The sequence below is a fragment of the Podarcis erhardii genome (genome assembly GCF_964252035.2).
Source record: "Podarcis erhardii genome assembly, chromosome: 5".
Classification (NCBI taxonomy): Eukaryota; Metazoa; Chordata; class Lepidosauria; order Squamata; family Lacertidae; genus Podarcis; species Podarcis erhardii.
The window spans coordinates 84538692-84563836 of record NC_138509.1 but is presented as its reverse complement, the minus strand read 5'-3'; the positions used below and the strand labels follow the sequence as shown (position 1 = coordinate 84563836).

The 25145-nt window shown below is 40.6% G+C and overlaps 1 protein-coding gene and 2 long non-coding RNA genes across 5 annotated transcripts; 2 read left to right on the top strand and 1 right to left on the bottom strand.

Annotated features, from left to right (window-relative positions):
* The first annotated feature begins 61 nt into the window (after positions 1-61).
* On the top strand, positions 62-24222 carry PDCD10 (programmed cell death 10). Of its 3 annotated transcripts, none has more exons than XM_081862861.1 (8): positions 62-170; positions 10697-10908; positions 11950-12003; positions 15519-15636; positions 16077-16203; positions 19842-19920; positions 20422-20504; positions 23714-24222. In XM_081862861.1, exons 2-8 carry the CDS (start codon positions 10813-10815, stop codon positions 23793-23795), a joined length of 639 nt encoding a protein of 212 aa, XP_081718987.1. In that variant the 5' UTR covers positions 62-170; positions 10697-10812; the 3' UTR covers positions 23796-24222. The 3 variants fall into 3 exon arrangements, with proteins under 3 accessions (XP_081718987.1, XP_081718986.1, XP_081718988.1); XM_081862860.1 differs by lacking the exon at positions 62-170 and adding an exon at positions 254-365; XM_081862862.1 differs by lacking the exon at positions 62-170 and adding an exon at positions 675-693.
* On the bottom strand, positions 16399-17432 carry LOC309342406. Its single transcript, XR_014156781.1, has 2 exons — positions 17307-17432; positions 16399-17064 (listed from the first exon to the last, which is right to left on the bottom strand). It is a non-coding gene; the product is annotated as an uncharacterized lncRNA (long non-coding RNA).
* Positions 20514-21797, top strand: LOC309342434. Its single transcript, XR_014156810.1, has 2 exons — positions 20514-21132; positions 21533-21797. It is a non-coding gene; the product is annotated as an uncharacterized lncRNA (long non-coding RNA).
* Positions 24223-25145: the final 923 nt, after the last annotated feature.

The window sequence follows — 25145 nt, the reverse complement described above, 5'->3', positions numbered from 1 at the left end:
CGCAATGCTTCTCGGGAGCTGTAGTCTTTCCGAGAAGCGGACTACAGGTCCCATGGGCCCGCGCGGTCGCCGGCTAGTTCCGGACAACGCCTGGTTGTGTGGTAACGGCGGCGGCGGCGGCGGGCGAGAGGAGGAGGAGGAGGAGGAGGAGGGCGCTTCCTTTCCGGCTGGTACTTCCGGGAGCAGCGACGGCGGAGCCCGCTCGGGAGCCCTAAAAGGCTTCGAGGGGCGGGTGGGGCAGGGAGGGGAGGTAAGGAGCTTTAACTGCTGCGGCTCCGGCGGCCTTTACCGCCGTTGTCGTCGTTTACCTCAGCCATTCCTATTACCCTTATCATTAGCGCCGGCCATGTCCGCAGGGGTCACTGGTAGGTTTGCGCGGGGCCTAGCCGCGCCGCAGAGGTTACGCCGCCCCGGAGGCGTAAGAGGCCTTGGAGAATCCCGTGGCCGGGCTAGAGCCGGCGAGGGGCCTAGTTGCTTCCCGTCAGGCGCAGCTCGGAGGAGCCCCAAGCAGGAGAGGTCCCCCCACCCAGCCAGCCAGCCTTCTCCCCGGAGGGGCAGGGCCTCTCCCCGACCCCGCCCCGAGATCTCCCAAGCGGAAGAGATTTGCCGGGAGAGGCCAGGCCGGTGTACCGTCTCCCTGGGAGGCGAGGGACGGGGCGGGGGGCGCAGGTGCCAGCGCTGCGAAGCGGGGAGGTATGGCGTGTCCCGTTGGGGAGGATTTGGGGCTAGGGTGGCTTCCGTGCTGGGGGGGGGGGGTCAAATACACATCAAGGGGAGGCGGGGAAGGTCGGAGGGAGAGAGAGAAGTGGGGTGGGGGGAAGAACCGGGAAGAGGAAGCAGTCTCGATGGGGGACAGACCTTAGTCCTCTTGAAGCAAGGGAGGGTGTGTGTTTGCAGATAGATACAATAAATATAATTTCCCCCCTTGACGGTATTTTGTCTAAATTATGCCAGTAATTATGCTGAATAATAATATAATATTGCAGGGGGGTTGGGGGCAGTAATGTATTCCTCCCTCTGCCGAAAGAGGAGAGCAGCAGCATAGGCCAGACAAGCCTGGTTTGTGTAAATAGCAGAAGAAAAGAGACTGTCTCCCTTCAGGTTGCAGGTGGTAATGTGGTGGGCCATGTTATTACTATTATTATTATTATTACTTTTATTAATGCTTTCTGGCATGGTGAGGAAAGCTGGCATATCGTGGAAAAGGTTGGGTGCTCATTTCCAACATGTGCTCAGTTTACTGCATGCAAGGAGTAGCTTTCATAGACAGGCGCTCGGTCAAGATTTTTGCAATATTATACAGCCCGTAGCAGGAAGTAGCCCAGGTATGTTTTTGCTGCTTTCATCTGTTTCAGTAGACCAGTACTTCACTGGAGTGGTGTTGCTGTTGTGTGTCCACACATGCGCATGTCCGCGTCCATCTCTCAAGTGTGGAGAGCTGGTGTGCTTGTTAGAGATGGCTTGGTGGAGGGCTTGAAGAATAGGTATGATGAAGAGGGCTCTTGGGCCATTGGTTGCAGGGGATTCCAACAGAATGCTGGATTAGGTGGGACCTTTGCTCTGATATAGCAAGGGCAGTTGTTGCATTCTCTTGCATGGATAACAGAGGGTGGAGTTGGATTCTTGAGTGGGGTGGTAATAGAATAGGTATAGGCAGTTAGAGGGAGTACTTTTTGGGGGGGAATCCTTGGCATATTAGGATAACTTGCATAGAGTAATTTCCATTGAAAATGTTCCATCTTTATTGCTAAGATTTGGGATAACCTAGAGAATGATCTACCTTTGCATCTTTATTTTGCTTATATTTAGTAAACAAAGCTGAAGACTTTGAAATGGTCAAGTTTACCTAATACTGCACATGTAGTGTGTTATCCACTCACTCTCCTTCCTTGGAAGTTTTAAAGCAAAGTTTGGATGGCCATTTGTCATGTATGATCCAGTTGAGATTCCTAAATTGCAGGGGGGTAGACTAGATGACCCTTGGTGTCACTTCCAACTCTACGATTCTATGATTCGTTGTCACAAAGGAATTAATGAAATGGGGGGGGGGTTGCGGAAAAATAAAACTTAGAAAATCGTTCCACTTTGGAAATTTCCCACCGCACATCATTGGGCATAGCTTAGTTATTTTGTTTATCAGGTTATACTATGTTGTCATGTGGCTTGGAAGTACTGTGAGGGTTGGTAGAATGAAGGCAAGAAGAGTGAGTACAGTAACTAAAGAGTTTGCTTTGGAGTCATTGAACTGAGCATGCAGGTTGCTGTCAAAGACAAATTGTTATTGATAGGTCCTCTGCCTTTTGAACCAAGGCTCCCATTTTTTAGCTGGAGAAGGCAAGAGGGGTATACGTGTCTCCATCTTGATGTGACCAGGCTGAGCAGCTTTGGAATCCTGAGACTTGGAGAATTTTAGAGACCATTTTTCTAACATGGCCAGGGAACAGGGCTGTTTGGCGAGAAATGCCAGGCAGTAAATACTGAACAGTGGTACCTCTTGTTACGAACTTAATTCATTCCGGAGGTCCATTCTTAAGCTGAAACCATTCTTATCCTGAGGCGTGCTTTCGCTAATGGGGCCTCCTGCTGTGTGCGCACCTCTGGCACGCAATTTCCGTTTGCATCCTGAGGCAAAGTTTACAACCAGCAGCAGCTACTTCCGGGTTAGCGGAGCTCGTAACCTGAAGCGTTCGTACCCAGAGGTACCACTGTATACTGAAATTGTGAGGCAGGCAGTCTTGAAGTCTAGAGGTAGGATTCTTAAAAAGTGGTGCTGATCTTTAGTGTATTGGTTACAGATAGGTAGCCGTGTTGGTCTGCCATAGTCAAAACAAAACAAATTCCTTCCAGTAGCACCTTAAAGTATCTGAAGAAGTGTGCATGCACACGAAAGCTCATACCAAGAACTGACTTAGTTGGTCTTTAAGGTGCTACTGGAAGGAATTTGTTTTGTTTTAGTGTATTGCTTCATGGTAAAGAGAGATTAATCTAATGACAGTGGCTAGTGTGTAGTAATGGTGCTCATTCCATTTGAAGCCTTTGTTGGCTTAACACTCATTTATGTGAAACTCTTGTGTTTATACAGTTGATAGTGGCAGTTCCTGGATCTTTTGAGTTGCCTGGATTCTTTTATGGGCTGTTTATCTCATAATGCATCTGAAAAACAGAAAATGAAACTGATCCATGTCATATGGATTTGAATGTTTTTTCAGTTTTTATAAGTTAATGAAGACTACAGAAATAGCCAGGTACAAAGCTGTTTACCATCTGACGTACCTTCTTTTTGAGGTTTTTTAAAAAAAATTTTAAAACATACATTAGCAAAATGTTGCTTTTCCCATTAGGGCATTACTTATCAGTGTTCAAAATTAGCCAGGCACCAGACACATTTTGCACCATTCAGAAAAAGGGGTTGGAATGGGGCAATATATGTGGACTGTCCCTGGATCAAGTGACTTTTCTTCTCTAAGTTCTCAAAATTCTCAACCTAGCTCACAGTTGTCATCTGAATTAGCCAGATATTTAACCGAGAATCAATGACAATCAGTACTTCATTTGAAAAATAAGACTTTAGAGGTGTCTTGCTCAAAAATGGCAACCAGACATTCCATTTTGGCGACAGAAACCTGAGTTTAAGGAGCCATTTGGCTCCTAGCTTATGTATCTGAGTTTCTAACACTGCTAATATTGCTAGTCATTTTTAGGGTCAGAGATAAATGGTAATCCCACACCATTCAGAATGTCCATGTAATTATACTTTTTGTGGTTTAGGTAGTCTTCTTGGTAGTATTCATTATTTTTTATAATTAAACTTTAAAGATACACAAAATAGTTGCAGATATGGTGGAGGAGCAGGAGTAATGAATTGTATTGCTTTTTACTGATAGTTTCAAGAAGTGGCTTGTGATCCTTATGCTGCCACATTATACGCAGGATGCTCTGTTTTAAAAGATGTACTAGTTGGTGAAAGAATGGCATTTCCCCAAGTGCCAGAATAATATTGTCTCTGCTCTGGAAAGTTCAGTGCCCAATAATACAAACACAATTTTGTTTGTAAATGTTCATATAGTTGGGAAAATTTATATTGCAATGTGACAGTGAGCAATCCTATGTACAAGAAACTGATGGAAAGCAAGCCGGTATAAATTAAGCCAGCAGAAAGTTACACCAAATCCAAACACTGGTCATCAGTGGGTCTGACACAGCTCTGACTAAGCTTGGTGGAGGGAGAGAATGATCCTTTAAATTAGAGTTCTGTGTGACTGAGCTTCTGATCCAGCCTAAATCCATTCTCCCCTGCCCCAGTCCCACCATTGGAATGCCCCCTTTTGAGGACTTACACTGGCCTTGGTTCAGATAGCTTCGGTTCAGTTAGGAAGAACAAATTACACCTCATATTTGGCTGAGCTGGGATTGGGGGCTTAACACTAGCTGAAACAGATCCATTGCATCCTAAACTGCCTGCCCTGATGGATCTTGCCATATGATTGTCCCCTGTGATTTTTTTTTAAAATAAAGAAAAAACATTGAAGAAAGGTGCCTGGATTCTTCATAACAAATGAAGAAGAGCTCTGTGTTTGTGCACCAGGAAACTTGTCATTTGGAACTGCCCTTAATGAAAACCCTAGACCTATTTATTAGTTTTGTAATTGAAATCTAATCTAATAATAGCAACTAATCTGTTATATTTATATAGAATTTTTAAATAATGGGTAAGCAAATAAGTGATGTACTTGCAGAAGCAAAAATTGGTTAGAAAAGCTATTTTCATTCGAAATGTATTGTTGCTTGTTTCTAAACCGTGGCAGCTTACTAGTATTTTGAGAGAGAAAAGTGTTAGCCTTTAAATAAACATGCTTATTTCAGACCATCAGACACTTAAACAGTATACTGTTTTTGTATCACAGCTGAAATGTTCTTAAACTTTGACAGATTCCAAGGGTAGGAAGTTGTAGAATTAAGTGACAGTAATGATAATGTTGTTCTCCATGTAAACCTCTTGTTCTTGCCACAGACTGTAGCACATCATTAGCAGATAGTGTTCTGTAGCAGTTAGGCAGCCATTTTCCATTGTAAGTGAGTCTAGCACTATAGAGGTCAACACGGACTTCCTGGATTGTGCTTAAAAATCAAATATGGAGGGCCATTCTGTTAAATTCATGATGTTTGGCCAGCACTGCTCTCCCAAAAAACACTAAATAGTTTTATAGATAAGCACAGAAGAATGGGCGAAGGTTACTTACTGATGTCTAAATGGTGCTGAAAACATTTCTGCCACCACCTCCTAAGCAACTGTTGTTGGCATCTGTCTGTCTTGGGCAATGGACTGCTACTTCAGGGCTTAAACCAGGCAGCTGGAAAATCGCAGCTCCTGCTGTGGCTACAGAGACCGGTAACTCGTATGTGCTGCCTCCCGCATTGTTTTTGCTGCATTAGCAGCACCCAGGTGACCTCCTCAGGGCGCAGGCCTGGGCAATGTGGTTGGAGGTCCTGGGCTGCCCAGATTATTATTATTTATTAAATTTATATTTCGCCCTGCATCCGGAGGGCAGTTAACAGGATTAAATCACAATATAAAAACAGAATACATAATCAAAATAAAAACAAACAAGCCCCCCCACCCCCACATTTTTAATAGGGCATTGGATGACAACCAACCAAATGCCTGGTTAAAGATGAACATTTTCACCTGGTGCTTCACTGATGTGGTGCAAAGGAAAGCAGAGCAAAACATTTGGCACCAGCTTGGCTGCAGGAGTTGCCAAAAGGAGGAGTACAGGACTCCTCCCAACCGTCTTAGGGAGTCTGCTCCAGATTTGTCTAGGGTTTACTCCTTAGCCTTTTCTTCTCTCAAAGGTGACCTGAAAGGCAGCGAGTACAGGTTTTTCCTCACGCATGAGTATAGCCGCAAGTCAGCAGAGCTTTAGGATCAGAGTTTTCCTTCTTCCGGATAAGCTACCTTCCCAGGTTGACGGGCCCCATTTCCCCCTTAAGCAGCTGTAATTAGCTACTATTAGAAGTGGTAAACTGCCTTGTGATCTGATTTGGTTTGGCAGTACCTGCCCTGGGTTTGGTAAGTCATTAGTCATCGTGATAAGATAAAATAATAAGAATTAAATTTTTTAAAAAGCAGGTAACTCAATAAAGAGCTCAAAGAAAGAAAGGTGTTAGTAACTGTGGGACTGAAATTTCAAGCTAGTGCTTTCTTCTCCGGAGACTTAGAGAACAGGCTCTCTTCTGGAATGAAAATCTTCTCACAGACTTCATTAAGAGCAGGTAGTTCTTAATAGCAGTTTCCCCTGTGGCATATCAAGGTAAACTAGGTCAAAATAATTACGTAGAGAAATGCTGAATATTATGGTACTCATGACTGTGTATGCACTGAAGAAGTTGCCATATATTGAACACTTGTACAAGTAAGAGTATAAACAGAGCATTGTATGCAAATCGTAAAAGTTAGATTATTTTTGGACAATTGTATGTGAGTTTCCATTTAGGATAATTGTTAGTTTCCTTTAAGAGTCCTGTTTCTGTCCTCTCCAAGCACTGCTATATCTCCCCAACAGATAGAACAAACCAGCAGGGAAGTATTTCATTCTTCATCTAATTTAATTATATTCCCCTTCAAAATTTGGGATCTGATAAAATCCTACACACCTAGATTTTTGATGCTGGTACTTGAGAACTGAAAATTTAGCTCTGTTCAAGACTCACCCTGGCTCATAATTTTGTCTGGTGCTCTCAATATGAAATAGTTTCAGCTCTGAAAGCATACCTGAAATTTGAGTTCAATACAGAAGTAAAACAAATTAATTTGGGCTCTCATATGCTTATGTGTTGCTAATGTTTCTGTTTGGTCCTGGAAAAATTCCAGGCTCTTCCAATGCCAAGGTGCCTAAATATTGGCTGATGATGATGCCCAGTACCTGAATTTGTTATTATTACTAGCTCTGTGCACTACCGACTGTCAGGTATTTGCAGTGCATTACAGCAGTGTGTTAACTGCTTTTACCATTGGAGTGAAAAAACACAGGTTTCTTATATGTTGGTGCACATTTATGTAATTGCGCTTTGTGGCACCTGAGAGTTTATTGGGAGCAGAAGATGGTGTACATTTCATTAGCCCAAAACGTTCTTTTGAAATCCAGTTTCAGCTATTTTCAGAAATCCTGACTGGAGGCTGCAGTCTCTTCTAAAGCATGAGTGTTAATTTCTGTAAAAAGCTAAGTGTAGAAATAGTGTACGCCAACTTGGCTTGGCAATATGTTTGTACTTTGGCCAAATACACAGCTGCCAGCTTCTGTTTGCTTTTCTATTTGGCTTGCATGCTGAGAGAATATACATTAGAAAATTGGTCAAGGTTAATTGCCTTGCTGTAGCTTCCCCTAAGCTTTTTGTCTGTAAACCAGTAAATTTACTGCAGTGTAGCTAGACAGATGTCATCTTCCTTCTTCAAAACTTAACCTCTCTTTGCCAGTGAAATGCTGAATTCAACGTGAGGTTAGATAAAACCAGCCTTGCAGGCAGTACTTGTGGAGTTGGTTATCCTCATGTCTCATAAGAAGAGCCTGCAAGTGGTCCATCTAGTCCTGCATCCTGCTCTCAAAGTAGTTAAGCTGATCCCTATGGGAAGCAGACAAGCAGAAGCAGAGTATAACAATCCCCACTTGTGATTCACAGCAACTGGCATGCTGCTTTGACAGTGGATGTAGAACATTGTAGCTAGTAGCCCTTGATAGGCTTAACCTACATGAATTTGTCTAATCCTCTTTTAAAGCCATCCAAGTTGGCGACCATCACTACTACTTGTGGGTGAAAACTCCAGAGTTGTAACTGTAATAATAATAATAATAATAATAATAATAATAATAATAATAATTAATGTTCTTATTTATACCCCTCCCATCTGGCTGTGTGAAGAAGTACTTTCTTTTGTTCTGAATCTTCCAGTGTTCAGCTTCATTGGATGTCCCTGAGTTCTAGTGTTATGAGAGAGGATGAAAAACTTTGCTCTGTCCACTATATTTGCACCATGCATAATTTTATGCGCTGCTACCAAATCTCCGCTTACTTACTTTCCCCCTTAAACTAAAAAAGCCCCTTTCCTCATAGAGGTTGTTCCATCCCTTTGATCATTTTGCTTGTCTTTTTCTGAGCCTTTTCCATCTTTACAATTGCCTTTTTGAGATGAGGCAACCAGAACTCTGCGTATTACATCAAGTGTGATCACTCCATAGATTTGTAAATTGGCATTGTGATATTTGCAATTTTGTTTTCAATTCCTTTCCTAATGATCCCTATAATGGAATTTGTCTTTTTCACAACTTCTGTACATTGGATTAACATATTCACTGATTTATCCACTTTGACTCCAAGGACTTGTTGCTGGCCATTAAACCCCATGAGTGTATATGTGAAATATTTTTGGTCCAATGTGCATCACTTTAAACTCTCTCCCTCCCCCCCCCCCATTTTCCTACCCATTTACTCATGCTTGGGTGAGTGAATGTACTTGTTCAATACCTTATTAGATGAACCTGACATTCCAGAGGCTGTGCAGCTAACATTAACCTCAAAATGAGTTTTTATACTTAAAGGTGAAGGAAATAAGAGAGGAGCTCTTGACTGAGGCAATGCATGGATAATGGAAGTTAGCTTTTGTATGAGACAGGATCATAAAGTGATTTGGTAGAAACTGGAGCAGTAATTTTCAACCTTTTCAGACTTGGCACTTTCCTTTAGTCCATCCTGAAATCTAGGAAACTTTGAATCTTTCTTTTGCTCTTTCTCCCTTCATTCCCCCTTACTTTCCATCTCCTTTGCTCACAGTTTCCACTGTACCACTTTATAGCTCAGTTGATTAGAGTGTGATGCTGATAACACCAAGGTTGCATGTTCAATACCCATACAGGACAGCTGCATATTCCTGCAATGCAGGGGGTTGGAGTTGGTGTTACAACCCATATATAAGCCAATTGCCAAATGGCATCTTAAACCTAGGTTACAGTTGCTACAATGGAATGTTTAGGTGCCTTTTTTTTTGCTGTGGGAATTATTACTCATTTCTATATGGGTTTAAACAGTATTTTAAACAAACAAAATCTCAAAGCAGTTTACAGCACATTAAAACATCAAATAAAACAATCTAGAATAAAACAAATTCAAGCTTAAAGGAAAATATTTCAGATTTGCTTTACCCATATTTATTTACTTACTTAATTAATATAGCTCACCCATAGCGGTATTCTAGGAAGCCAGTGTGTTATAGTGATTAGAATGTCAAACTAGGGTTCAGATCCCCACTCAAGTCATAAAACTCACTGGGTGACCTTGGTCCAGTCACAGCCTCTTAGCCTACCTCATAGGGACATTGTAGGTATTAACTGAGATGGGGAGGGAAACATATACTGTAGTCCATGGAGAAAAGGGTGGGATATAAATGCAATAAATAAGCTCTTCCGCTTACCTGCTTAAAAAAGCTGGAGGGGCCAGCCAGTTGGAGATGTCAGTTGCCAACCTGGCATCCAGAGATCTCCGCATGGTCGCAATTGGACCCATACAAGTCACGAAACAAGTCTTCGGCCTGCACGATTTTAAACAGTAGTTGGACTAGATGATCCTCAGAGTCGCTTCCAACTCTACAATCCTATGATTCTTCCTTGCTTTTTCTCTTATCAGTTTAACACATAACCTAAAAAAGAGATTGTGTTGCTTTGTGACTCACTTTGGGTTGAAGGCAACCCGCTTGTGTTGCCTGGGTCACTGGTGGAAGACCAATGGACTAGATTAATTTTACCTGTCATATTATTAAAATCCATTTAATAGATATTTTGAAACATATATGTCCTCCACAAACTTCTTACGAGGATGAAAAAATATTTCAGATGTGTCAGAGTTGGCATACTTAATTGTTAAGATCAATTTTTTAGGCATACACTTGGTTAATGCTTTTCCAGCATAGTTTTTCATATCCTCCGTGAAATAGGAGTAATTCCTTACCAATACTTGAAATTCAGGTCCACTGTTCTCTGGGCTGGGCTGGGCAGGGTAGGGTGGAGGATCTCAAACCAGATTCCATTTCATGAACCATTATTTTCCATTGAGCTAACAGTTGCTGGCACACCCTTATGAAAACAGAGTTTGAGACTTTTGTTTGTTTTAAAGCAACCTAAGCATAGAGGTTTGTGTAGCTTTTTGTACATTTTAAACTTATTACAGCATAGTCATACCTAAATAGTAAATCTATTAGATAGACTATCGGCGCTTACCTTTGCAGATGACATTATGCTGGCATACATACAGCTTACATGTTACTTGCTATTTTGGGTCTCTTTGATCACTTTCCAAGCAAGTCACTGTTGGATGTATGACTAACTTTGCTAGCGCTGATGAACGCTTACTGTATAAATTGTAAAAATAGTATTGACCTTTAGCATTTTAAAGACATCATTTCTCATTTTCATTGCTCTTTTCAAGAAAGTGGCTGAAATGAGAACTTGTGATAAATCCTCAAGAACTGCATTAATTGCATATAGATCATCAGCTAACCTGCAGCACATTTGAACTTTGATTAGAAGGGAACTGAGCTTATTGGGGCAGTACTGAATCTACTGCATTACATTTTTGGTAGTACTACTTGTCTGAAAGGTGATACTGATCATAATGAAACCTTTTCTCTCTCTCTCTCCCTTCCTTCCAGGGTAGTTTTTTAAAGTGCTCTAAGCATTCTGGTACAACTAGAAGAAAGAAGAAACACTTCATTGAATGAGAAGTCCATTGCTTTGATAGCCATTTTCTTCAAGAGTGGGTCTTTGAATGAGGATGACAATGGAAGAGATGAAGAATGAAGCAGAGACCACTTCTATGGTTTCCATGCCTCTCTATGCTGTTATGTATCCTGTCTTTAATGAGGTAACATGCCTTCTAGTTGATTTTCTATGTATTACAGTGTTTGGGAAGCAGGAGGTTAGAGGATACCCTAACATACTGTTTATACTTGGTAAGCTAACATTTTCTACCAAGTCTTTACAAACTGCTCTAATGAGTCCTGCTTTCTATCTTTCTTTGGCTTGGCTTATTTCCATGAAATCAATATCTATAACCTTAACTTTTTTGGCTCCAGTTTGTTTCTTAGTTCTGGCATTCCTTTCAGGACTTATATGCTCTCAAGATACTTCTCAGCATATGCAAGTTTCTGAAATGTAAACTCAGTTGGTTTTAATTAGTATCCAGGTTTTAGGCAGCCACAGAGATGGCAGAAAGTCTTATACTATGTTTCTGCAGTTTCACAGAATTGACCTGTTTTAAAATGTTAAAATTCAGAAATATTTGCTGATCCAGGAAGCTGGAACTTTTGTTTTTGTTTAAGTATGCAAGGGAACAGCCCTTCTCTGGTGTGCATTAAAAGAAATAATATATAAATATTAAATTATCTTTGCAATTATTACACACTCCTTGGAAGTATAAGCATCTCATTCTGTCTGTCTGTAATAAGCTATGTTCCAGTTGTCACCCTTCAGTCTGTTAAACACAACTGTAAATCTTTAGGAGTCCTTTTTTGTCTGTCCTATGAATGGATTGTTGCAACGCATCACTGCACCACCCCTGGCTGTATGTTAGTCAAAACCTTGGCCTTTGTGGAAATGGTTCTCCACCAGCTGTCAAATTCTACCAGATAACCAGTAATTTTCAGGTCTTTGCTCCATTCACAGAACCGTTTTGCCATGTGAATATAGAGAGCAAAAAATCACCATGCTATCTAATTTTATGCTTGTAAGTGGCTGTGTGAACCCTTAATTTTGAGCTGAGAAGCGGTGCCTGCTACTCTTAAACATAGAATCAGCTTAAGTAAGTTGACAGAAAATTTGGAAGTGGAGTTTCATAAGGCAAAGTGTTTTTTGTTTTGCATGTTTTATATTAGTATAACAATTTACTTTTAACTCCACCTTGCAGCTAGAACGAGTAAATTTATCTGCAGCTCAGACACTGAGAGCAGCTTTTATTAAGGTAAGAATAATTAACATTGTGTGTATTTGTACATCAGCTTCATACAGCAATGCAAAAATTGGATTAACTGCATACCGGATTTAGCTACTGGTCTTGTTCTGTCCTGATCCATTACTTTTCTTCTCCCTAGGGACCCCAGACAAATCCCACTTCCTGCACTAATTAGCATGCATCTGGTTGAGACAGGCAGAAAGCTATCTGCTGTTTGGCTGTAGCTCGGATGTGAAGCATCCGCTTTGCATGCTAAAGGTCCTAGTTAAATTCTGGTATCTTTGATAGGAATTGTGAATGACCTTTGCAGAGACATTGAAGACCTTCTAGAGTTGAAGTATTGGGCTAGATACCCTGACTTGGTCTAACTTCATAAGTTAAATGCCTATGCCCTATGGCATTGGTGATGTATTCCAGATTTGCAGACAGTTAAGGAGATTCTGCTCCTTTTCTCTGAGCTTGGTATGCCAGTCTTCCATTTCAAACCTGGTCCCATTCATGCTCTCTCTTCTTCCTGTCATTTACTGTATTGTTTTCCTGGTCGCAAAAGGCTTAAAAGGGTTCCCTCTCACAGTACTTTAAAGGAGATACAGCAGAGATAGCCATGCAGTGCTAACCCTGTTGTTGGCTTTGGTTTTGAGGTCTGAGAAGTGAGTTGGAATTAGCCCAGCTTTGCTTCCCACCCTTTGGAAAGACTGCTGTGGCATTCATTGGGCTGTGTTTCTTAAAGAGCCTAGAAATGCAGCTGTGATTATCCCTTGGTATCTGTTTTCTTCTTTGGGCTAGAGCACAAAGAGCATGGTGGGAAGTCCAATGAGTTTTTCCACTCATTGTAGTTCCTGGGACTGTTGCTGCTTGAACCAAAGAAATTAGAAAGCATGGCTTTACATTCTGTGTGGCTGCGACCTTGCCCACCATTTAAAAGAACTGCAAGTGTCTCAAATAAAATTATTTAGATTTTGTTATGGGAAAACCAATCATTCCTCTAACAAATGCGTAAAATGGAATATAGTCATAGTTAAACATTTCATATCAAAATTATTTGTTAATCAGTATTGTAAACTTTAATCAGCAGTGCTCTTTTGCCACAAGCTTTTAGCTTGTTACTTACAATCTTGTATTTTGAATGAGCACAATTGCACTCTTTGTAAATCAGTTGCACATTTTTTCTTCTAGTAGAAGTGGGCTTTATTTATGGATAAGAAGTTATGGTTAAATTTCTGGCCCTATGAAGAAAATAATGCCAAATTGTATGGCTTATGTTCAGACTCTCCCATTTCTTGTCTAGGAGTACAGTTTAACTTTGACAGCATGTAAGCTCAGTGTTTTTTCTTTTACCTTCTGTCACTAAGCGGGCATGAATTACTGAAGCATAACTGCACCAGCTTAAGCAACTTCACTCCCAACTTTTTTTTGTTTTTGGTAGAGATATTACGGCTTCTGAAATGCTTGGTTTCCAGGGACAAGGAACTAAAATACTTCTTGATATGGCATTAGTAGAATTTGCTTTGAAAGTACTATACTCCTTTTTGTGTGCCATGGTTCAAGAAGAAATTTTGGCAACTTAGAAGACTCAAGTGTGTACCTGGGAAAATTGTATCTTTAAGCGAAAGATGCAAAGCACTCTTGTTAACTAGCTAACTTTAGGAAGCAGCTGGTTATGGGGCTTTGTGGACACTCTGAAATGCTTTAAGAAAATTCACCCAGTAGGAAAAGAAGCTATATTCTTATGCTTCAATGAGGAAGGTTTTATGTTCAACATCGGGAACATGAATCTAGAAGCTTCAGCATTTGCCCTCAAAAGATTTCACAAACCCAGTTGGCACTTAGAAATTTCTCCCTTCAAACACGTACTCTTTTCTCCCATGCTGCATTGCAAACTGCTTTTGAAAGTCCCCTTAATTTCTTGAAAGGCTGGCCATGCAACATGGGAGGCCACTGTTTAAAGGCAAACAATATCAAAAGACACACTGAGCAGCCAGAATTAGCAATCTGGTTCTCTGAATTATGGCCCATAAGAGTAGATGAGCAGTGAATAAGCTGTCTGGGGAGTTTTTGGAATCTTCCTTTTATGGTTGGGCTGGCATCTTTCTGTTAAGCTAATGCTACAGAGGTCCTTTGGGCATCTCCATCTAGCACCGGGGTGGGAGTAGGGGTCTGCTGGTTCAGGAAGCAATGACTTGCATGCTGCAGTTTGGCTTGTATGAGAGCTACTTCACAAGCACATTTTAATAATAATGATGATGATGATGATGATGCATTTATTGTCAATGTACAACCTGTGTACAATGAAATTAACCGAGACTCCCACCCCCCACAAACACTCAATCTCATTGCACTCTGTGCGCTTGTTGCACAACACACCAACCCTGAAAGTCAGTTGCACTATATTATTTTCCGTTCAGCAGCCTAACAGCCCACAGATAGAAACTGCTTTTTAGCCTGTTGGTACGACTGATATATCTTCTGCCCGAGGGTAGAAGATTAAAGAGGTGCTGGCCGGGGAGTGAATCGTCCCTGATTTTGCACACCACTAAAGCCAATAAATTGATTCGGCCTTGGGCTTTTGAACTGGCGGGCCTCCCAGTGTAAAAGGGGAAAGGGCACTTTCTGATGTCTCCTTAGCGGTCCTCTTTTGGTGATGCAGGAGATGGTGTCCCATTCTTTAGCTTGGTGGACTGGGATAGGGAGGGACAGAAGATCAATACAGTATTTGTGGCCTAGGATAGCCTGTCTCTGGCCTGGGATTTGGAGTTTACCTTTAGATTCTGTTCTGAGAAACAAGCATGTGAAGTGGGAGTGCAGATTTCCTTGTTTATAATTGAGAGGAATTTGGGCACAGGTGTGTGGAGCAGAAAGTATCAATCTTACTTCATAGTGTGTATAGTCATCACTGTGGTGGTTGACTGTTACTACTTCATGTTATATCCTCTGTAAAAAGCTAAAAAATCAATACTGTAAAAGCACTCTGAGGAAAGTGTAAGACATGGGATGTAGGAAATGTGAGGTTTTGCAGCTCCTTTTTACCCTCTGTGGAGTTCATTATCTCCTGTTACTGTTACAAGATATGCACATTGCTAGCTGTTGAAAAAGTTATTCTGGTGTATCTAAAGATAAGAGCTATGAAGATAAGTTGAACGTACCTAATTCTGTGCAGCCTATAATGTTGTAGGGACTTAAATGTAATCATGTAAATAAGTCTGTCCCTTAATTTCAGTTGGGTTAAAAAGAAGAAGAAAGGTTGTTATAGTGCATAGAAATAAATGTTGCACAGAAATAAATGAAATGGCTTACTGGGCAAAGTTACAAATGAAAAATGTTGATGCAGTTCAAGAAATATAGGTCTTCCTTTCAAGGAGAAAATGGTGGTGCAGAACTGGATGTTTATTATGGTGCAGTGCTGCTTGGTTAGCTTTTAAAAACATAATTTAGAGTTTAGAACCCGTAGTGATTCTTGGATATCTTTTACTGCGTGCAAATTGACTGTTGGTGTACTAAATAAACAAAACTTATTTGAAATGCAGGCTGAGAAGGAAAATCCAGGTCTCACACAAGATATCATCATAAAAATTTTGGAGAAAAAAAGTGTTGAAGTTAACTTTACTGAGTCTCTCCTGCGCATGGCAGCTGACGATGTAGAAGGTATTTCTGCTAAACTTCTGTGATTGTGCTGATTAAAACTACTCTATCATGAAATGTGTTTTTTATTTTTTTTAAAAGAGATGAAAAATAATTGTGAGTTCAACAGAATTGCAGTTTGAATGCAAATCCAGAACTTTGTTCTGTTTACTGGCTCTGAAATACCCCTCATACACCTAGAGCACCATTTGCTTATCCTGCTTTGGCATGTCCCTCAAGCATCCTTCAGGCAGTCAGGCACATGTCTTAGGACTTCAGTTACCTACATTGTCTTACACTGAAGATAGAAAACCGGGTGGGTTCATAGTTCAGTTCTTGCCCACCATGTGCATTGTGCATTGGTGTGGTTTTTGGGGAGACCCAGGCTCAAATCCCCACTGAAAAAGAAAACTAATCTTATTGCAGTAAGTAACCAATTTCTTTCCCTCTCTCACCCCCTTCAGAGTATATGATTGAAAGGCCAGAGCCAGAATTCCAAGACTTAAATGAAAAGGCACGAGCACTTAAACAGATTCTCAGTAAGATTCCAGATGAAATCAATGACAGAGTGAGGTTTCTTCAGACAATCAAGTAAGTGCTCCTGTCTAAATTAGTTTGCTGATCCAAGCAGAAGACTTTCCTTAAACCTATATTTTATGCTGGTCTCCCCCCCCCCCGCTTTGTATTTTTTGCTTACAGTATATATGTAGTGTTTTTAAATTATGGTTTTTATCATTTTAGTGTATGGTGCTTGTGAATTTTTGCTTCAAAATTAAATTTTCTTTCTGTCTGCTGTTCAAGCTGTGGATAGACTTTAGCCGCTGCAGTGCTAATAGTGGCTACAGCAGCTTAACCAGCATCTGTTACTTGGCAATGGACAGCAATGCCAATTTTGCCCAGTTTGCCGTAATAAACTCTTACTTATAATAGTACTTTAAGCATTCCATCAGATTTTTAAAAAAGGGACTTCCTCTAACCTTAAGGGAACCATGTGCCAGTTTGCAGTATAGCTTTATCAAGTTTTTTAAGGGTAAAGAGGCTGTCACAGTGTCTACCTAAAGAGTAGCTATGATGGGCACTAGAAGCGACTGACTTCCAGTGGTGCCAAGACCCATATGTGCATCTGTTTTTATTTATTTAATCAGTTTATATTCTGCCCTTCCTCCCAAAAGAGCCCACAGTGGCAAAAAACAAGTGATAATAAAACATCTCAGAAACAGTTCCAGTGCAGATGAAAAACTGGGAAAGATCTCTACTTAAAAGGCTGCTGGGAAGAGGAAGGTCTTCAGTAGACACTGAAAACACAACATAGTATTTAAAGGGAGGGGATTCCAAAGGGTAGGTGTCAGAACTCTGAATAAGATGGTTTCTGCAGAGCATAGTGATTGATGAAATGATATTTCAGGAATCCTGGTCCAAGCTGTATGGGGTTTGATATGTTAAAACCAATGCCTTGAAAAAACAAAACAAATTCCTTCCAGTAGCACCTTAAAGACCAACTAAGTCAGTTCTTGGTATGAGCTTTCGTGTGCATGCACACTTCTTCAGATACGGTATCTGAAGAAGTGTGCATGCACACGAAAGCTCATACCAAGAACTGACTTAGTTGGTCTTTAAGGTGCTACTGGAAGGAATTTGTTTTGTTTTGACTATGGCAGACCAACACGGCTACCTATCTGTAACTGGAACAATGCCTTGAAGTTAGCCTGGTAGCCAAGTGACAGCCAATGCAGTTATTTATTGCAGGATAATGTGTTGGCAATCTCCTGCCCCAGTGAACCGTTGACCTGCCACATTTTGTACCACCTGCGGCTTTTGGACCAACTTTAAGGCAGCCCCACATAGAGCATGTTGTAGACATCCAGCCTGGAGGTTACCAGCACATGGGTGACAGTGGTCAAGCTATCGTGGTCCAGAATGATCATAACTGTCTTTATCAGCCAGTAAAAGGCAATCCTGGGACGCAGGTGGCGCTGTAGGTTAAACCACAGAGCCTAGGACTTGCCGATCAGAAGGTTGGTGGTTCGAATCCCCGTGATGGGGTGAGCTCCTGTTGCTCGGTCCCAGCTCCTGCCAACCTAGCAGTTCAAAAGCACGTCAAAGTGCAAGTAGATAAATAGGTACCGCTCTGGCGGGAAGGTAAACGGCATTTCCGTGCACTGCTCTGGTTCTCCAGAAGCAGCTTTGTCATGCTGGCCACATGACCCAGAAGCTGTACGCCGGCTCCCTCGGCCAATAAAGCGAGATGAGCACCGCAGCCCCAGAGTCGGTCACGACTGGACCTAATGGCCAGGGGTCCCTTTACCTTTAAAAGGCAGTCCTCAGTCCTAGCCAGTGAGGTCACCTGGGCCTGTAGAAAAAAGGTGGATCCAGGAGCATCCCCAGACTACAAACCTAGTTTTTCAAGGGGAGTAAAACCCCATCGAATGCAGGTCACTGGCCCAAATGTCTGTCTTGCCAGAATTTAGAGAAAATCTGGCCCTCTCATCTAGGCACTCATCCAGAGCTTGCATGGCCTCTCAATTTAGATGTGCCCTGTGACATGGCATATTTAAAAACGCTCCCATGTTTATGACTATAACTTTAAAACCCTTTTTGCGTTGCAGTGATGAGAAAGTAAAAGGCCACAGTCCATGAGAGAGTTAAGCTTGCACATTCATTTGAATCATTTCATTGGAGCCAATTTTTTTAAAAAACTTCAAATTAGTTTTGAGATTCATTTGGTGTAATTAACTTCTGTATAAGTTGATCCATGATTCTTTTGACTAGTTAAGCTAAAGGCACTTTGCCTATCCACAGGGCAGCAAAATTGAGCTCTCCGCAGATTGAGTAGGAGGGGGTTCTGCATACCTAGGGAGAGCTCCCAGATAGGCAGTAAAAAATGTGCAAAAAATCATGTGCATGGTGCTGTAGCAGGTAGACTGAGAGCACATATTTTCTTGTCCCAGTTGCACTCCTTTACTTATTCAAGAATATTTGAAGTAGTTAATCCCCCCTCTCCCCATACATTTAAAATTCTTCTCCCATTGAGAAGTATTTGTTAGGATCAGAGAGAAAGCACTTCCACAAATCTTAATTAATCCCTCCAGCTCCCATTAAGGTTCATCCTCTTAACCCAACTTTCCCACAATCTCTTATGCTGAAGTCACCAGCTGCAAGCATGATTGGTGTGACATAACTAATTTTTTTTTTGGGGGGGGTGTTATTGAATAGCTTGCTGCCCACAGAATCCCAAACCTAAAAAATGGGAAAGTGTATCCCAGTTGTGCAGTAGTAAACATAGAAGACCTGCTACCCGGCTTCAGTTGCCAAATTATAATCCCAACTCTTTTGTGCCTTTGGGTTTAACGTGGCAGTTTGATAGGCATTTTTGAAGATGAACTGCAAGGAAGCTGAAGTAGACCTGAATATGCACAGTTACTCCAAACATCTTAATGTCACACTTGCTGCCTTGGGTGTAGATGCTTGTCTGAATCCTTCTCAGGCTATGATTTTAATTTCACATGTGACTTTGGGGAGGATTCTGTGGCTTTGGTTGTAATTGTAAAAACCTGAGAGTTGTCCACAGATCATAGTGTTAACTGTCTTTTCTCTCTCCTGACCTCTATTAGCCCCAGCGCAAGGCTGTTTAGTCTTGTTGTAGAGTGACCTTAAATTCTGCCAAGTTAGAACAAGATGAAATTGTATCCATTAATTCTGAGAGGGGCTACTGCCATCAAATTGCTTTCAATGATACTTGCTGTGACAGTTTTCTTCCAGGTGGTTTAACTTTATTTAAATGCCTAGAGACTTAGGTAGGACAAGATAACAGCCTCAATTCATGAGATCAGTGCTCACAAAATAGTTTAAGGTGAATCATGGGTCACTTTTTCATATCTGTTCATTTTATTCATAGTATATATTCAGAGTTCCTCTGAAGGGAGGGTATCATTCTGAGGATAGTCCAGAGCTCCTGCTGTGTAACACTATTGTGTCGAGTTCTAAATCCAGCAGATGCTACCTTTCCACATAGGAAGGCTTGCATTAAACCTAATTTGGACTTTGAAATGCTATATAATCTAATTAGTTCTTGGTGTTCACTCTTGCTGTGCCATATCTAAAACTCATTCTGTAAGACAGCAAATCCTTTAGAAATACATGTCAGACATAATTTTGGAAGTGATTAAAATTCTGCATTGAGTTAGTCTAATTTTAAAAGATGTTGCAATTATCTTTTCATTGCCAAATAGGGACATCGCCAGTGCAATAAAGGAACTTCTTGACACAGTAAATAATGTCTTCAAGAAATATCAATACCAGAACCGGAGGGTATGTGAATTAAATTCTGCTATGTTGGCTTGTCAGAAATATAAACATAGTAACTATAAATATTAAAGGATCCGCAGTTTATAATGCTTGGATGGTGGGAATTGTAAATCATTTCAACAACCACTGGCAGTTAAGACAAATAAACTTGCAGAGGAAGAAGCAAACAGAATGAAAACCAATCTTCTGTCACTAAGCTACTAGTTTTTCCTACTGCCTGATTTTTAGTATTTGTGGATTTTTTTGTCTGCAGTGGCTACATTTAAGGCTTAATATAATTTTCTAATATGCTCTGTATGAATTTTGTTGCTGTAAACAAACATTCCCAGATGCATTTACAGAAGTGCTGTTAGTCGTTTCATTTCTTAAACAGAATTTTGCTATCACAGCACTTATGCTTATTTTCTTCTGTTTATCTTTTTAATCAGTGTCCAGTGGCTAATAAAAATGGTTTATGAAGGTTGAGGCTTTGATTGAATGACTCTTTGCATATGTATATTTCAGGCACTTGAGCACCAAAAGAAAGAGTTTGTAAAATACTCTAAAAGTTTCAGCGACACTTTGAAAACCTATTTTAAAGATGGAAAGTAAGTATGCTTGGGGGTTTTTTTTCTTTTCGTTTTTCGAATTGGTGAATTTGTTATGTCTTCCCTGTCATCCTTCTTTCTAAATATTTATTTAAAATATTTTGTAACAGCAATGAGTATTGTTTGTACTGACTAGTGTCTTAAGCACTTCTTCATTTTCTGCTAACACACTTCAACAAGTGTTCGAAAATAGATTGGCCTGTTACTATAGAGATTGCCATGTTTTCAGTCTTAACATTAACTTTTCTTGGGAATCAGGGATTTTTTTTTAAATACTGAAACTTTTGATGGCTTCAAAACAGGAAAAATCATCCAAGCATGTTTTCTTCTGCTCTTCCAACACTGTCCAGCATTCCCCAACTAAAATTAACACATTTAATGCTGCTGTGACAGATTGTTTGGGGAGGAGGAATAAGGAATGGGAAGTCTCCTAAAAGTAGTTATCATATATGGTCAAGTTAATGGCCATTTTAGAGATGAGGAAACTGGTCCTCCAGAGGTTGTTGGACTCCAACTCCCATCAGACTCAGCCAGCATGGCTGATGTTCAGAGATTATGGAAATTGTGACCGTCTAGATATCTTTCCTTATAAGCCAGGATAGCTGAAATGGAGTATCCAGCTATAGAAGTGGGATTCCAAAGGAACACATACTGGGAGAAAATGGTGGAAGGACGTCCCTGGTCAGTAATCAAGAGGCCTTTATGCTTTGTCCAGGACATTATGTATCTTGAGTACCAGTGGCTAAGGAACAACTTTGGGAGAGCACAAGAGGACTCAGAGAGTTGGCCACTGTGGGAAACAGCATGCTGAACTACATAGGCACTTGGTCTGGTCTTTGTGCCACACTTTCCCAACTGATCAGTTCCTTCTTGCAGTTGGCACTTAATGTATGCCATTGCAGGAGTGCATGCATTTTCACTGCTCCTTAGTGGTGTACTGCACATGAGGGGAAGCATGTGCAACAAGACTAGCTACAGCAGCCAGTGATGGAAGTTCTCAAACAGCGATTTTAGCTCTGGGTAGTGAGGAGGAAAAGAATCCATCTGTTCCTTGACCTGGTTCATAGTAGTTGGAGTTAAATGGACAATGCTGATATACACAAACTTCTCCAGTCTTTGGCATTGTACAGTGCTCAGTTTATTTAAAGTTTATACTACTATATGGTATTATTCCGGTTTGTTAAACACTGGGCAGCCCAGGAATTCATTAGTTAGTAAGAGTGAAACTAACACATGCTGTTACTGGGTATAATTTGCAAACAAGAAGTGAAATTGATTTAGCTGAGGATGAAGGGGGGAAAAAGTCACTTTTACTCACCAAGCAACACTCACATTTGAGTTTGATGGCCTTCACTAACTGTTAATTCATTCTAGCGTTACTTAGCATAAAAGCTGAGTTGTCTGGGGTTGCAAGTGTATGTAGGTCATTGGATTTTACTGCTATGGTCTTATCAAATTTTTATTTTTCACGTTTGCTGCTTGTGGGGTTCTCTGCTTTTGAAAAAAGTTAACAACATCCTTGACAATGTGCCAGGATTTGGGTGCTGCCAAAAGTAATTATTTGAATCCTGGCCAATGTGTGTAACACTGGTCGGTGGGGGGAATATTATTGTGTACAGTGCTCCCATGGCTCTTACGTGGGGCTTCCCTTGAAGATGGCATGGAAGTATCAATGTAGAATTGTTCTGCTCACCTTCTAACACCACAGGATTAGCACACTGATCCAATTTTGTGCTATTTACTATTTCCAGGCCCAATTCAGTGTTTGACCTATAAGGCCCTTTGTTGCCTACAAACCACCTACTCACCTACTCTCTTATTGCCCCATATAATAGTTGTGGTTGGCTAATCAAGCAGTTTTTGCAAGAGTGGTGATAGTGAAAAATTAAGGCTTTTACTGCCTTGGCCGCACGACCTTTGAATGACTTGCCTCTAGAGATGAAGAGCAGCCCCTTTTTGTGATTTTCCACAAGAGCTGTAAGACCTTTTTGGCAGGCATTTGGTTGATTTGGGCTGCAATCTTATATCTACTTACCTAGGGAAAAGGCCCATGTATTTTCATATATGCTACTGGGCCAGGTTCAATGCTCTTACATTAATTTACAAGGCCTTTAACAAGTTGGATCCAGGATGTCTCAAGGACCACCTGATTTATTATTTCCCTAGCCAATAACTGAGGTTTGGGGGTAGGAGAGTCACTGTTAGTGGTCCGCCGTGGCTCAGATGCATAGCTTGCATCCACCTGGAACTGTGTGTTCAGTGTTGTGTGCACAATTTTATGGAGCACTCTTCCATTTGCGCTCAGATGGGTCCCCTCTCTGTTGAACTTCCAATACTTTTTGAAGTCTCCTCCCCCCCAAGTAGGTATTTAAACCAAATTCCAGAATTCTGATTTAAACTTTCAACTTGTCTCAACTTCAAAAAAAGAAGAAGATGTATTCAGCTACTTTTACATTGCTTAGAGAAAATTGAAATTGAGCAGTATATAGATTAATGAAATAAACAAAGACATTCACCGCAAAGGGACTTACTCGTCAGTACAGAGTTGAGACGTTAGTTGCTCAGTGTATTTTGAACTGTTCCTATAATTCTCTTCTTTATTTTATTATGGGTTTTTTAAATGAGGTACATCACTTTAAACATCTGGAAAAGTAGCTTAATAATGCTTTAGAAGTTACACTTTTAAGAAACAAAAATGAAGCATAAATGTGTCAACTTTGTAACAGGATTTAAGATGGTTAAGACCACCTTACTTTCTTTGCTCACACTGGTAATAAGAAAGATGTGTTCCTCATTGTGTCCTTTATTGAAGGGATCCTATGCAAGAATATGTGAATGAGTTCCTTATTTCAGAATTGGAGGTGAGAGGTGTGCTAATATGTGGAATGTTTTGTGCAAATGAAGTATTTTTTGCATGTCATTCATTCAGCTGGTTGGAGAGAAATCTGTGGGGAGAGAAACTAATTATTGGGCACTTCAAACAAACAAACAACCTAATTAGTTCAAGTTATCAGTTCAGGTGCTGCTCCTCTCTAGCACTGAATGATCAATTGATCAGCATTCTTGCTTGGAGTTGTAAGTCCTGAAAAATAAGCAGCACTGAAATCGACACTAGTTCCATTCCACTTGAATAACTTTTGAAATGTATTCTATCTGATGGCTTCAGGTGTCCGTTCTGCTGCTGAAATATGTTTTGTTTCTTACAACAGGGCAATAAATGTGTTCATAAGTGCCAACCGACTAATTCATCAAACCAACTTGATACTCCAGACCTTCAAAACTGTGGCCTGAAAAAAAAACCCTGTATATGTTGAGAGCTGTACTTTTCAATGGTGGATAGGATACCTTTATATGTAAACTTTAAAGTTTTGACTGTATAAATTATCAGTCCCAGTTGAAGGGACCTATTGCAGGATTTTGAATGGGATTTATTGCCATCTTACATCATATTTTTGTAAAAACATTGTAGCTTAATCATAATCTCACGATGAAGATTTTGCATCACTTTTTTGCTATTATCATTCTTTTCAGAATTATAAGCCAAAAGAATTTACGCCTTAATGTGTCATTATGTAACATTCCTTATAAGAATTGTAAATATTTGGTGTTCTGTTTCTGACATTTTAACTTGAAAGCAAAAAAACAAACAAAAAAACTGCAAGATGATGTATTTAACGATATTGGTGGCAAATATTCAATAAATAGTTTACATCTGTTAGATTATCTGTATAATCTGTTTCCATTATATTATCTTTTATGATTGGAAATGGGCGGTGTGCATGTCTTTCACATCCACAAAGGTTTAAAATATTATCCCAAAGATGATAGCAGGGGAAGGGAAAACTATTTTTCTTATGTCCTCTTCAGCCATTCCATTAGTCACTAATGCACTGTGAAAGGGACTTCTCTCGAGTGCGACAGATGCTTGTGTCTTCTGCTGTGTGTGCCTGCTCCAGATGCTCACAGCCAAACTTAACCCCTATTTATCAGCTGTTAATAACTATTACCTTTTGAGTGCTTTCGGTAAAGGGCATTTCTTGGTTTCTCTGAAATGCTGTTGTTGGAAAGTTAGCAGCTTTTAAACCTCCTGGCTTCCAGATGTTCTGTATTTCTGGTAGCAACTGAGAAACTATAGAGTGGTGGGGTGTGCAGCTGCTTGTCTCCCTCAAAGCACTGATTGCACACAAGTCTTACACATAGTACTTGGAGTCTGCAGCTGGTTTGCATGTTTCAAAGCTCTGCTCCATTTGCTATGCACACAGCTCTTTCACGCTGGAACTCATGGGGAAAGCCCTTGCCTCTTCTGGACCGCACAAAGATTTCCCAAGGTAGTTGGCAGAAAAGAATATGAAACATTTAGTAAAATACGTACAAGGCCACAACATATGCAGAACTGCAGAATATCAAAAGGGTGTTGTGGATAATTAAAACTGATCTTCATTCAGCCCAAGTGGCTGTCAAGGTTTGGTTGAACAAGAGAGTTAAAATTCCACAATACAATTCACTCTGATGGTTGCTTTTGTCCGTTGCTAATATAGAAGCTCCATAAAGTGCAAGCAATTTGGACCTCGGTGTCTACCCTTGGTTTTTCTTAAAGAATTGACATTTGTGCCTTTCTGACATTTTCAGTAGGCATGTTTG

What these genes read in the sequence shown, in the direction of transcription:
- PDCD10 (XM_081862861.1), top strand. Translation starts at nt 10,813, where the DNA reads ATGAGGATGACAATGGAAGAGATGAAGAATGAAGCAGAGACCACTTCT. An exon ending in TGTATCCTGTCTTTAATGAG is followed by an intron (nt 10,909 to 11,949) that starts GTAACATGCCTT and finishes TCCACCTTGCAG; the next exon opens with CTAGAACGAGTAAATTTATC. An exon ending in ATCAATACCAGAACCGGAGG is followed by an intron (nt 19,921 to 20,421) that starts GTATGTGAATTA and finishes TGTATATTTCAG; the next exon opens with GCACTTGAGCACCAAAAGAA.